The following is a 12,518-nucleotide window of genomic DNA, read 5'->3' as shown; positions in this document are numbered from 1 at the left end:
GCCCACCGTCGTCTGAACTTGTAACCTCTCAGGTATCAACTCTTGTAATCCTTGGCTCAGATCGGAGATAGCATCTTCCGCCCTGCGCCCCGCGGGCCAAGACGGCAAGCCATCGTCTACGTGGTCTGTATGTACTTTTGGTACATACTGTATGTGTATGCTACTACTAAGACAAGGACACGATGTTATAAGCGGGAAAGGCCAGGGATGCAAGAATCGTAAGAGAAACAAACATAGTTATCCAATATTATAAGCAAGGTCCGGGTTCAGGTCCCCGGGGCTCAACCACCTGCATCTAGAATGTGGTATCAGAGCATGCAACTACGAGTAATGTAGGAGGCACGGAGGAATCTAATAGTTTCCAAGAGTCTCACCTGAAGATGAGAAACGTAGACAAAAAGTAAAAAAAAATGAGAGAGAGAGAGAGTAAAAAGCCATCTCATTTATCTCAAACATCGGGCCCTGGCAGTTTCAGCTATGTTCTAGTGTACGCTACTGCACGAAACGACCGAGTCACTTTATATCTCATTTCCACTGCATGCGTTATTAAATAATTGGCATTAAAACCCAATATTTCGAAAATGCAATAATTAATCAAGAATACGGATACAGAAAGCAGAGACGAGAATAGAGAAGCAATTGGGGAAATTAACCGCTCACAACCGCTCCGAGTGCTATAAGTGGTTCATTCGGCCGCATCCTTCTCTTGGCTTGCGGCACGGGAAGAACTGCACTTTTTTTTTAGCGGGAGGTTGGAGTCCGTTTTTCTTTTATTGTCTAGAAACTAAACCGTTTGCGCTTAGCTTAAAGGATTCTTCAATTCCTTAGCTTGCGGTTAGCTTATGGTCAGAGTATCATTGGCTATCCAATTCGAGGAGTTGGGTTCAGCTGAGAGGTTGGTGTAGGACAAGACTAAATCGGACCAAGTGTGGGAATTACCTAGAGCAATCTTGTGACACACTCTGGATGTTTGTTGTATGCAGGTAGTAGAATATGGAGATGATGCTTGACTTAGTAGGTGTTGGTTGGTAATCTACTGATTGCGGTTGGCAAATGCTTCGCTTGTTGGGTCTACCAGCTGTTGGTCATGACGGCGCTTGAAAGACCCCAAGATATTCAATGTTGGCTCTAACGTCTCTCAAGGCTCAGCAAGGCTTTCTTTGTTCTGAAATAGCATCATGTTGGTAAGATTGTTGCCAGCTCATTACCAACCATAGTTAGGTAGTTACTGGGCTAGTTTACTCGTTTGGTTGTCTCTTTACTCCTCCTTTCAACAGCAAAATTACATTCCGTTACACAGCATATCATATGATTCTGTGTACCTGTTACGCGTTGCCTTGCGTGCGTTGTCGTGCCTTGGCTCTACTGCATCTAATTGAGGCCCCCGTGCTGTAAATACGGCCCCACTTGTCCATGGCATCGGCCTAGCGAGCAACCGGTCGCCAAAACAACTCCAAACACCGCCCGATCTCTCCTCCATCTCCGTCTCCGTCTCCGCCTGCGCCTGCGCCTCCACTCCGGCCCTCCACCGGCTTCAAGCACCGCCCATCATGTCTCGCCGAGCCCCCAAGGGCGAGTACATCGAGACCGTAAGCTCCCTAAGCTCTCTGGATCATTCGATGCTAACATCGTTATAGGACACAGGTAACAAGGTCGCTCGCAAAGCTGTCCTCGTCGGTACTCAAAACATCATGCTCGGCGGCAAGACCGTCATCCAACCCGAAGTCATGATCCGCGGTGATCTCGCTCGAACAGCCACATCGTCATCCTCTGGCACCTCGCCAGCGAACAACACAGCCGTCGCCATCGGCCGATACTGCTTCCTAGCTCGAGGTGTCCTGCTGCGTCCACCGGGCCGCATATACAAGGGCGCTTTTACATACATGCCCCTACGCATAGGAGACCACGTCTTTGTTGGCCAAGGGACAGTAGTCCAAGCTGCAGCTGTGGGAAACCACGTACAGATCGGAAAGGGGTGTACGATTGGAGAGTTTGCTATTTTAAAGGACTACGTCAAGGTATTGGATGGGACGGTTGTGCCGCCGAGTATGGTCATTCCGAGCTTTTCCATCGTTGCAGGACAGCCGGCCAAGGTTATTGGGGAGATCCCGGAGGGAGGTTATGATGAGTTTGAATTGAGGGATATGTACAAGACGGTGGGAAATAATCCCCATCCTCCAGCGTCATGAGAGTATCGCGACAGGTCATGGGATCAGGTCGGTGTGCAAATGAGCAGAGAGGAGAGGAGGCAAGGAGGTTGATACAAACCAGGACCTGAAGAAAGGGTCAACTCTCAAGGCGAGCTAATCTACAGCTTGCACCTGCGACTCTACATACTCGATGAGTCAACGGGAACCTATGGATCCAGGCAGGATTCATTTGTGAGGTTCAGTTGGAACAAAGGAACCTGTCCATTCTGGCCAAAACCAGGCTCCAAGTATCTGCCTGGACCTCAAGAGTATATAAACAAACAGAGCGATATTCACGGGAGGATCAAGTTAGTTATTCATATAAATGTCAATGATACCCTTTTATGCGTGTTTCTTCCATTGTTGGCATTTCTCATCTCCTATTGTTTCCACGCCCGGGCTTCACTCGTCAAACGTCATCTGACCAACAATCAACAATAGAAAGCCATATACCGTAACCACTACGATACAGTCTCAAGTTGGCAATACCCCTATCGTCCATCTGCAGTGCCTGGCCTTCACTCTTCTGGCCTGTTTTCTTATCCTCTCGCACATATACTCGCGCCGTTCTCCCTCCACCTCCCATCATCAATTCCATCCAGACACATATCTCAGCCAGATCCTATCCCTCGCTAACAACAAATTTTCACTCAGATCCACGAGATCAACAGTCAATAACGGATTAGCCATGTATCCCCCAGAGCTCCCCTCCAAGCTTGTCACCGTCCCCTGGTCCGAGGCTCTCAATGTCGAGGCCAACCCACGCAGATGCGACTCATCTCCAGGCCCATTCTCTCTAACCGTCCCTCACGCTATCATCCGAAACACCCATCTCTACAACCAGCTCCTATATGCTGAAGAGCTCGACAACCGATCCCTCAGGGACGTCATCAGTCCTCTCTGTGAAGAGATCGCGCGCTATCAGAAGCAAGACAACAATGAGATGTACGGCCTCTCCAAGACCATCGTCATCAAGTATGGCGAGACTTCTCTCCGCGTCATCCGTCGTATGTGGGACCTCAACCTGGTCTATAACTCTCGCCCTGAGATCCCGGGCGACATTCCTCTTGTCTTCGCTCAGGGCACTTGGTCTGGTACTCTCCGCGACACGGTTCTGTACCGTATGCACGTCCGTCTTCTTCGCAATCAGCTCAGCAATGCTCTCGCCGCTTAGTATGCCGAGGACTTTAAGATTGCAAACCACAACCAGTTCAAGAACGGCGCTTACGTCACCAACGTCCTTACTCAGGATCACCGCGACCAAGTTGAGCGCGCCGCCAAAGAACGCGAGGTCCTGTCCGCCGTGTGGCAGGAAGTGACTGAGAGCTCTAAGCTCAAATTCTCTAGCTCTACATGCCTAGGCATGGCAAAGGAGTCTGCACTAGAGCTCTGCCTCGAGACTGTCGAAACCTTCCACGAGACTCTTGACAGGGTCTCAGATGACAAGGAGTATGAGATTTATAACGGGGATACAGAAGATGTTCATCACCATCAGGCCCGCCAGCTGTTGCATATTGCAGCCCGAGCTGCTGCCAACTGGGAACCTCGACAGCCTGGATCTTCTGACAATATTCTTGTTGTGTACTGTGAAGACATGCTCCGACGCCGTAGGAACGAGATCCGCAAGCAGAACGCAGAACTGCGACAGCAGCTTGAGGCCATTCTCGGAGATACTCGTGGAGGGCAAGTCGGAATGGGTAGCGATGGTGAGAGCGAATATGACAGTGACGATGAGTCTGAGGATTCTGAAGATTCTGATCTTCCTATGTTTGGCCACTACAACTAAGGATCACTCTTTCATGATTCCTTACAATTGGTGTCTCGTTTGCATTACACATCACCGAAGAGTGACCCGTTTCTTGACAAGGGATTAATATTGAAGTTCAACAAGGTACTTCCGCGAGGATTTGATAGCAGATGGCAAAGAACAGAGTATAGGTCTGGGATTGGGGCAGGTCAGTGCAAATTGTACAGTTGCTATATCATGTAGATGGCAACACTGGCTAGCGAATCTCTCTTGGGTTTCGCGGTATATTCCCAAAAAAGGCTTCGGTATATGTGTCAGGACCAACAAATAGTATTGTGTGATCAAAAATAGTCTTCTCTCGGCAAGGTGTGATTGACGAAACATGCTGTGTTTAAGATACAGAGACTTGGGCATGTTTAGCATGATCCTAGGTGATTTTATTGACACTGACTTGGTCCGAAATCTTACTCCTCCCCGTGGGCTGGGGGCCTACTTTGTGTAAAGTTCATCATCCTCACTAGATGTGGTCCTTTAGCGCTCTGATATCATGACAAAGACGGCTAATGGAGCGGGACATTGTCTTTCAAGGAATATTTTTAAATCGTAAGAAATTGACACAACTCAGAGTTCTTTAATGGTAACAAGGGAGTGCTATTGGTATGTGAAGCACACATGCTGCCACCATGTATTGTTGAGATCCGAGAACTAAGGAACCTTTGAACATGAATATCGTGATATCCCCTTGGCCTCTACCAAAAAGTCCCAAGCCTCAGGATTTGTATGACCTGAACTTCATGACACTCAGGAACTTCTCATCATTTTCTTTCTCAGTTCTCGGACTAACACCGATTTCCGTCTTTACTCTGTAAGCCACAGCCAATTCAGAAGACTATAGAGTTTTATCCAAGCCCATTCTAATCATAGAACAAAGCATCGACTTTCGACAATCCCATCTTTAAACTTCCCTAGTCACCCACCCCCTCAAAGTCTTCCACCGGGCTGCTGCGGGGAAAGAAGGGTCACGAACCACCGATGCTCGGCCGGATGGGAACGGATAGACAAAGGGTGTGAGCCATTCGGCACTAGAAACAGCGAATGCCGGGCAAAGACCGTTGAGAAGCGATCAAGTGTGGGTGAGTGCAAATGCTCAGCCGAAGCTGCTCTGTTAGTACCAAGATTGAGAAACATTACTGGGTTGTCTTTTTTACCGAGACGCCAAGATCTATCTGACCGAGTGGCAGAAGTTGAGGGCATCATCAATCAATCAATTACTGGATTCTCGTCACCTTGGTTGGAAAAGCAGTTGTATGTAGTAATAGGTTTCATGATTAAGTATTCTAATCAGTGACTCTATCAAGAAGCCCGTTCTAGGCGATGAACCCGAGGCAATTCCTCGGGGTCCATGTGCTCTCGACTGTCTAATAGACCGGGGGTATAGTCCGAACAACTCCAAAACGCAAGGCATTGATGTAGTGTAATGAAATGCATCATGCCGGAATAAGCAAAATCCTCTTTTTGTGTATAACTTTTGAACAACCTTCTAAACGCCAGTAAAATGCTGCAGGTGTCATCTACTCCTCTTTTTTAAATATCGCGCGCCCGTCTTTTATGCCGTGTCGTCGTTAAATAGTGTAGCGGTGAGTAGTGGAGATTGGTGTCGTGTGCGACCCTTGGAGATAAGGTGTTGCGGGTCGGAGATAAGGCGTGATTCATACGTGATGGTCATCTCATAGAATCTGGCGCGCCTTCTCCTCAGCGAAAGCCTTGCGGCTCATCATCAGAACGCGCTCGAAGCCCTCACGGCCCTTGACAGCGTTCTCGCGGAAGCGGGACACCATGGTGTCCTCGATGCTGTTCTTGATTCGCTGCCAGCCACCGCAGAGAGCAGTGATGTTGGCGTTCTGGATGAACTGTGTTTGGTGGTCGCCGAGAGGCTTGTAGACTACCTCCTCCTGAACATTGACGAGGTTACTCCATGTCAAGTTCTGGCTAACCATTGTGACGGTCTTGTTGATGGGGTCGACGTAGCTAGCCTCATACATGAAGCTCTCGTCGCCAGTACCACCAATGATGGTTTTGATCCAATCGGGCACCGTTTGCTTGCAGGTGATCAGCCGCTCGGTGCGAAGGATACCGGTCGCGGGGTCGACTTCGCGGGAGAGGGTGTCGACGGCAATTACATGCTCAGACTTGTTGTTCCAGGGGCCGTACTTTGTCCAGTTTGCTGTGGACACCTCGTCCCAGGAGTAGTTGTATGTGACCTTGTTGCTGAAGACCTTCATTTTAATGGATGAAGGCTCGTTGATGTTTGTCGTAGGTTGTTGTGGAAGAGAGAAGTTGCTCGCGTGGGAGTCAGAAACTTTTTTTTTCCTTCAGGTGTAGAAGCTAAAAGCTTATCAAAGAAAGAGGAGACTCGTTCGTGTGAGGAGTCATAAAATCAAAGATGCAAAAGAAAGTATACGCCTTTCTTATTATATCAGTCGCAGAAAACGAAGATATACAAGATGCTCCAGTGGCGATGGAGAGTAACGGAAGTGAGGGTAAAGATGAGCGCTGGACGGAGACGGATGGCAATGGATGGCGATGCGGCCTTTTTAATTGGGGACACCGCCCTGACTCCTCCTCCCACAGGCCTCTAAGAAAAAATTATTCCATGTGAAGGAGGGTACTCGCTATCGCCGGCCATCGGCTCTTGGCCCGAGCACATCCGCGTTCAGCGACTAAACCCGATATGACACAGAACTAACTCTACAGGGCAAAGCCTCTCGATCGCGATAAAGCCTCGGGATATTGAGAGGCTGTGATTGGCTCGGTCTGCAGGAGGAGGTCGGAGCTCGATTTCTGGTCTCGTGCATTGCAGGGCGAGCGACTGTGCCACAGAGTGGCGAGTGCGTCAATGATGGGGAAAAACCGGAGAACGATGAAGCTAAGCGTTGGTGATCAAACGTCAAGCATTGGTCAACTTGTCGCTGTGAGGCTCGATATGGGGAAGGGATTAACGCGGGTGAGAAGATCAAATTTCAAGGGTCTTGGTCCGTGGAATGTACAAGAATCGATACAGAAACTCAAGATAGCATCGGTCATTTTCTGTGGTATTTGTATCTGCGTGTTCCAAGATTAGATACATAGATCGATCGATCATCTTGCAGCCGTCAGAGTGGGCAGTTGATTGCATTGGGGGGTCATAGCTACCACAATTTATACCAACGTAGCAATGCATAACCTGCCAGGTTCTTGCATACACAATGATGCTACTAGATATTCGGGCCATTGGCCGCTGTGATGCTTCATCATTCATGCCATGAACCAATCTACAAGTCTTCATACAGAGTTGGCTATGCCATATATTCCTAACGTAAATCATATTTTGTGTTTATTTACATAGTCAAACTTGTTCGCGTCGGAAGAGGAGAGTCATATTTCAGAGTCCATCTCACAATTCGCTCCATGACATAGTAGAAGATCCGTCTAGTAGTCATCTCCACGGCTGATGACCTCCTTCACGGTGGGTCGAATCAGGATGGTCTAGGATCTGTTAGTCACTATCACCAGCTACACATCAATGAATCACTTACATGCTCAAACTGAGCAGTGTACGAGCCCTTCTTGTCACACAAGGGCGGGTACGCTTCGACGATACCAGCGTTGACCAGATTGTTGAGCTGTAAATTGTTAGAAATATTTCTTGTTCTTGTTGACATCAATACATACTCCAAGTAGATACTTGTCCTGGCCAAGACGGTCCAGATATCGACGGCAGAACGGCAGAGTGCCAAAGTTCTTGTTGATCACATTGAGCAGCGACTTGGCAGAGCTCAAGCGGAGATCAACGTGCTGCGAGTCTCCTCGCTTAGCATAGTGCGACGTCTCCATATCGTCGCGGACGTATCCGTTACCAGTGCTTCCAAAGGTCTCAATGGCAAAGACATCACCTTCCTCCATCTTGGTCTGATCGTTGCTCTTGACGATGGGCACGGCCTTGGTTCCGTGGATGCTGTAGGGCAGAATGTTGTGGCCTGTGAGGTTGCGGATACTCTTGACGGGGTAGGTGGTTCCGTCGATCTCAACCTCGAAGCTCTCCATGGTCTCCTGGATGACACCACCAATTTCACCGACGCGGGCATCAATACCGGCCTCGCGGATACCGGCGTTAGTGGCCTCCTGGACGGCCTTGAGAAGGTTGTCGTACTTGTTGTCGAAAGACATAGTAAAGGCAGAGTCGACAATACGGCCGTTGACGTGGACACCGAAATCGACCTTCATGACATCCTCTTGCTGGAGGACCATCTTGTTACCGGCATTGGGAGTGTAATGCGCAGCGCAATGGTTGAGACTCAGACCGCAAGGGAAACCCATACCAGCCTTGATGCTGTCACCCTCCTCTAGTCCAGCGTGTCCAGTAAGAGCACGAACACCATCCTCAATTCCCTCAGCGATCTGAGTCAAGGTCTGTCCGGGCTTGACATTCTTCTGAGTCCACTGTCGAACCTGGCGATGGATCTCAGCGGCCTCGCGATAGTCGGCTAAGAAGTCGCTGTTCAAGTTATCGAGATGGCGCTTCTCCTCATCGGTAGTTCGGTAGTTGTTCTCGTCCTTGTATTCAACCTCCTCTCCATGAGGGTAGGACTTGTTAGGGAACAACTGGCTGACCTGGACTCGAGGAGGGTCGCTCTGGCTGGTGGGGCTCTTCTTCTTCTTCTTGGGCTTTCTCTTCTTCTTCTTTTTGGCGGCTCCCTCGGCGGGAGCAGTGCCGTTGGCTTCGTCTTCGGAATCATCTTCGCCGTGGTCGTCTCCGGCAGCGTCGGTCTTTGATTGTGTGTTTGCGCCGGGCTTCTGGGAGCCATCGGCCACTGCGGGGCAGCAGTGTCAGTCTTCTTTGGTCCAGACGTTTTCACATGAGAGTTCACCGCCGAGTAGACCGTATACGTATGAACTTACCGTTGAGCTCCTTGAGAGCTTCAGTGGGGACTTGAGCTGCCATCTTGGCTAACTGCGCATGAGTGAGAGCTGCAAAAAAAAAGAGAGAATTTGGTGGGAGGGTTGGATGGGTGGAAGATGTCACACCCCACCAAGGATTTGACTTCTATCGACAGAAATGCTTGGACAGCCTTCGGTCTCGACAGGGACAAGCATTTCTGTCTGGTCTAGTCCCCGCTGACAGATTTTTGACATGACGAAAGTGGATTGGACAACCATACCAATGATACGCGAGGCGGTTAATTGTCAGAGAACGACTGAGGCCTTGACTATGGATAGGATCACAATTGCTGCTGTTGATGTTTATAAATAGAGCTCGAGCTGTCGTAATCGGCAATTACTTAAGCCCATGCCTTCACCAAACATCAAACACTTAGTAAATCTTGTGACAAACTATTGGATATAAATGATGTTTGATGGATGATCTATGTCACTCCATGGCTTGGTTTCACAGCACTACTGCCCTGCCCTATGCTGTGACGTTTGCCATTGCCATGCCCGGCTGTCAAGTGTGTTGTGGTGAATTCAAATGCACTTCTGTTCCTGTGACAAGATGCTCTCACGCCGCGACCCTGCAGTACCCAGTTTATACTAAGTGACCTTTAGGACCACTAACAAGTTATTTTTCACAAGAATTACTCAGAATGGACGTATTTTTCATCCCTTCAGCCATCACAAAATGGCGGTTTCACGACATCTCTAGGGTATCCAATCCCCTGGCAGTCCGACGTACGACCTCACAAGCAGCCAAAAAAAATCAAGCTAAAACTTACCCTGCCGCTGAAATTCAGGGCATCGTCAGCCAAACAAGGGTAGCCACCAGGTCATAAGTCAGTTTGCCGCTTCATGGACAGGAAACCTGACCCGACCTAAAACGCCACGTCTCCCCCCTTTTCCCAGAACCAAGAATCTCGTGATAACTTCACGAAACCTCCCTCTTCACGAATCTAAGCCACTGCCATTCCGTTTACGCTTACGACGCAACGAAACTCCTTCTCCACTGCGGCCGGTCCCTTATAAGCTGGAGACTGTTCTGTTAGCGGCGCCACTTACGGGCCGTTTGTATGCCCCTCTGCGATTTGGTTCTCATTTAATTAAGCTCAACTTCTACTGCAACTTTGGTCTTTCACGACTCGCGATATCTTTTAGTTTCTGAAGATCGCCTGGACCAACATGACAGACAATCATACAGAGGCTAACGCCTCAACCACCACGAAATCTCCCATTGAGCGCAAGCCCGTGGGAGGCATCCCTCCTGAGAGTCCTTCCATCGAACGAGCCCCGACTCTTCCTCCACGACCAGCGCAAGACTCTGACGAGAAGACCTCTGAAGCTCCAAAATGCGATACTTGCTCTGTACCTAAAAAGGCTGGTTCTACAAGAAGCAAATCTCCTCCGACGCCGATCAAGGTCGACCAAACGCAACCCGAAGACTTTGAAGGCGAACTTGCGACCAACAACGACCTACCCTCCGCCGAAACCCTCAAGAAGATCGAAAACTACATCGTTCTCGACAGACATGGAAAATCACACCCTTTTAAGACTCTCTACACTGGTAGCAACGTTGCACGACGCGTGCTCATCATCTTTGTCAGACATTTCTTCTGTGGCGTATGTCGTAACCCCTTCGTCTCGTGGTCGTTTCAAGTTACTGATATTGTCCTTCCAGAACTGCCAAGAGTTTCTGCGCTCTTTGTCCGATGCTATTACTCCCGAAGCTCTCTTGCGTCTACCAGTGAGCACATTCATTGCGGTTATTGGGTGTGGTGATCCTGCGCTCATTGATATGTATGTCAATGAGACAGGATGTCGCTTTCCCGTGTATACCGACCCGACGAGATCCCTTTTCGACGCTCTTGGCATGTCAAAGACGCTGCAACTAGGCACCAAGCCAGCCTACATGCGCCGAAGCATGATGCACAGCATTGTAGGCAGCATAGTTCAAGGCGTGAAGCAAATTCCAACCGGAAACGTTCTCAAGATGGGCGACCAGCGTCAAGTCGGCGGCGAGTTCCTGTTCGAACCGCGAGACATCCTCACACCCGTCTCAACACCACGAGACGAAAAGGCAAAGCCTATTAGCGCATTCGAAGAAGCAGAAGAGCGAGGCCCAGACCACGATGGAAACGAGGAGAAGAGAGTCACCTGGTGTCATCGAATGAAGACGACGCGCGATCACGCTGAGATTCCTGAGCTCATTGAAGTGCTGGGTCTGGACCAGACCGCTACCGCTGGACGGGATGTGAGTCGTGGTTCGATCACTTCAGCACGCAAGGGCAAGGGGCATAGCATGGCGCAAGAGATTCGCAAGTTGAGCGCGGAACGATCTAGGACATCGAACGAAACATGATGCGTCTGCCAACTGAGTGGGCTATTGGATTTGAGCGAATTTGAGCATTGTTGGTTCTTATTACAGCGTTGGAGTAGGTTTTGGTTACATTGGCATAACTTGCGTTTGGAAAGACTACGATGATATGGCTAGAGAGATTTAGAAGAGATATCCTTTGACATTGGTCGATAGAATGGAATGCACAAAGTATTTATCATTTCTCTTTTCAGGTCTTCTATTCATGGACCCAACTTCCATCTTCTCGACTTTGGATCACCTCGTCTACTTTGAGCCTGAAGTCAATGATCTCTTTACCATTAACTAGATCATTCTCCATGGCCCTTCTATCCCCCTCTTCAATATCCTTCACAATCCCTGCTCTTACATGCCTCTCCCTAAGCCGCCTCCGCGCAACCTCAAAGTCCACTTCAACGAACCACACCTCATCCAGAAGCTTCGCCGCATCTCGCCAGATATCTTGATCTAGCGCAAGGTAGTTTCCCTCAAGTACAACCACACGATGCTCCGGCTTGACGACGATATCGTCGTCTCGGGGATCCTTCAGCGCATGATCAAAGGATGGTGCAGGAATTGGGTCTGATGGAATTGGTCTCTTGGAGAGTGCTTGGACAAGGGTGAGGAACTTGGGCGCATCGAAGGTAAAGGCTGCGCCGCGGCGGAAGTGGGCTGTATCAGGGTCTGGCATGGCCGAGAGGGCGGCGCGGGTGAGATGGAAGCCGTCCATGGGAACGAATGTTGCTGGAGGAGGAGAGGAGGGATCTGAAGAGGAGGCGCGAGCATTGATTCGATTGGTGATGATTTGTGAGAAGGTTGTTTTGCCTGAATAGTTGTGAGTGTCGAGGCTTGAGGTTGACTGGTTTTACTGACCTGAGCCGGGGATACCAGCAACGCCGATCACTGAGAATGTTAGCTAGATGATCCAATTGTTCCGGTGAGAAGTATGTCGATATAGAGAAGCGTGACGTCTCTGCTCATGAGAGCTCTATTGAGAAGATGAGTGCTGACGGGTACTCACATAATCTCTTGTCCTTTGGCGTTTCCTCATACTTCTTCCACGCCTTCTCGACAAGCCTTCCAACCTGGGTCTCCATATTTACGAACTATGTTGTAAAATGAGAATGAAATGGGTTGAAGAAGTGATCAAGAGCTTGAATGCCGTTGGAATATGCCCCGCGTCGAGACGTTGCCCCACGTCGTTACATCACAGCTACCCACCCCTGTAAGTCTAAGGATTGATAACTGAAGTACCTTAACT

General features: G+C 49.4%; 6 protein-coding genes across 6 annotated transcripts; 3 read left to right on the top strand and 3 right to left on the bottom strand.

The window, feature by feature from the left end:
• Positions 1–1,550: 1,550 nt before the first annotated feature.
• On the top strand, positions 1,551–2,189 carry FMAN_07267 (putative dynactin Arp1 p25 subunit RO12; the record flags this gene model as incomplete). Its single annotated transcript, XM_041830869.1, has 2 exons — positions 1,551–1,589; positions 1,638–2,189. 2 exons carry the CDS (start codon positions 1,551–1,553, stop codon positions 2,187–2,189), a joined length of 591 nt encoding a protein of 196 aa, XP_041681489.1.
• A 688-nt stretch (positions 2,190–2,877) lies between these two features.
• Positions 2,878–3,975, top strand: FMAN_07266 (uncharacterized protein; the record flags this gene model as incomplete). Its single annotated transcript, XM_041830868.1, has 2 exons — positions 2,878–3,318; positions 3,364–3,975. 2 exons carry the CDS (start codon positions 2,878–2,880, stop codon positions 3,973–3,975), a joined length of 1,053 nt encoding a protein of 350 aa, XP_041681488.1.
• A 1,688-nt stretch (positions 3,976–5,663) lies between these two features.
• Positions 5,664–6,218, bottom strand: FMAN_07265 (putative protein involved in intramitochondrial protein sorting; the record flags this gene model as incomplete). The annotated part of the gene is made up of 1 exon (XM_041830867.1): positions 5,664–6,218. The coding sequence occupies one exon, from the start codon at positions 6,216–6,218 to the stop codon at positions 5,664–5,666; it is 555 nt and encodes a 184-aa protein (XP_041681487.1).
• A 1,186-nt stretch (positions 6,219–7,404) lies between these two features.
• Positions 7,405–8,917, bottom strand: FMAN_07264 (putative methionyl aminopeptidase; the record flags this gene model as incomplete). Its single annotated transcript, XM_041830866.1, has 4 exons — positions 7,405–7,461; positions 7,512–7,598; positions 7,648–8,786; positions 8,875–8,917. The coding sequence occupies 4 exons, from the start codon at positions 8,915–8,917 to the stop codon at positions 7,405–7,407; spliced, it is 1,326 nt and encodes a 441-aa protein (XP_041681486.1).
• A 1,169-nt stretch (positions 8,918–10,086) lies between these two features.
• FMAN_07263 (uncharacterized protein) lies at positions 10,087–11,263 on the top strand (the record flags this gene model as incomplete). The annotated part of the gene is made up of 2 exons (XM_041830865.1): positions 10,087–10,524; positions 10,583–11,263. 2 exons carry the CDS (start codon positions 10,087–10,089, stop codon positions 11,261–11,263), a joined length of 1,119 nt encoding a protein of 372 aa, XP_041681485.1.
• Positions 11,264–11,477: 214 nt separating this feature from the next.
• Positions 11,478–12,354, bottom strand: FMAN_07262 (putative panthothenate kinase/uridine kinase-related protein; the record flags this gene model as incomplete). The annotated part of the gene is made up of 3 exons (XM_041830863.1): positions 11,478–12,082; positions 12,131–12,160; positions 12,279–12,354. 3 exons carry the CDS (start codon positions 12,352–12,354, stop codon positions 11,478–11,480), a joined length of 711 nt encoding a protein of 236 aa, XP_041681484.1.
• Between the last annotated feature and the right edge of the window lie 164 nt (positions 12,355–12,518).

This window comes from Fusarium mangiferae (genome assembly GCF_900044065.1).
Source record: "Fusarium mangiferae strain MRC7560 genome assembly, contig: FMAN_scaffold005, whole genome shotgun sequence".
Taxonomy (NCBI): domain Eukaryota; kingdom Fungi; phylum Ascomycota; class Sordariomycetes; order Hypocreales; family Nectriaceae; genus Fusarium; species Fusarium mangiferae.
The sequence above is the reverse complement of the archived record's forward strand: the minus strand, read 5'-3'. Positions and strand labels throughout refer to the sequence as shown.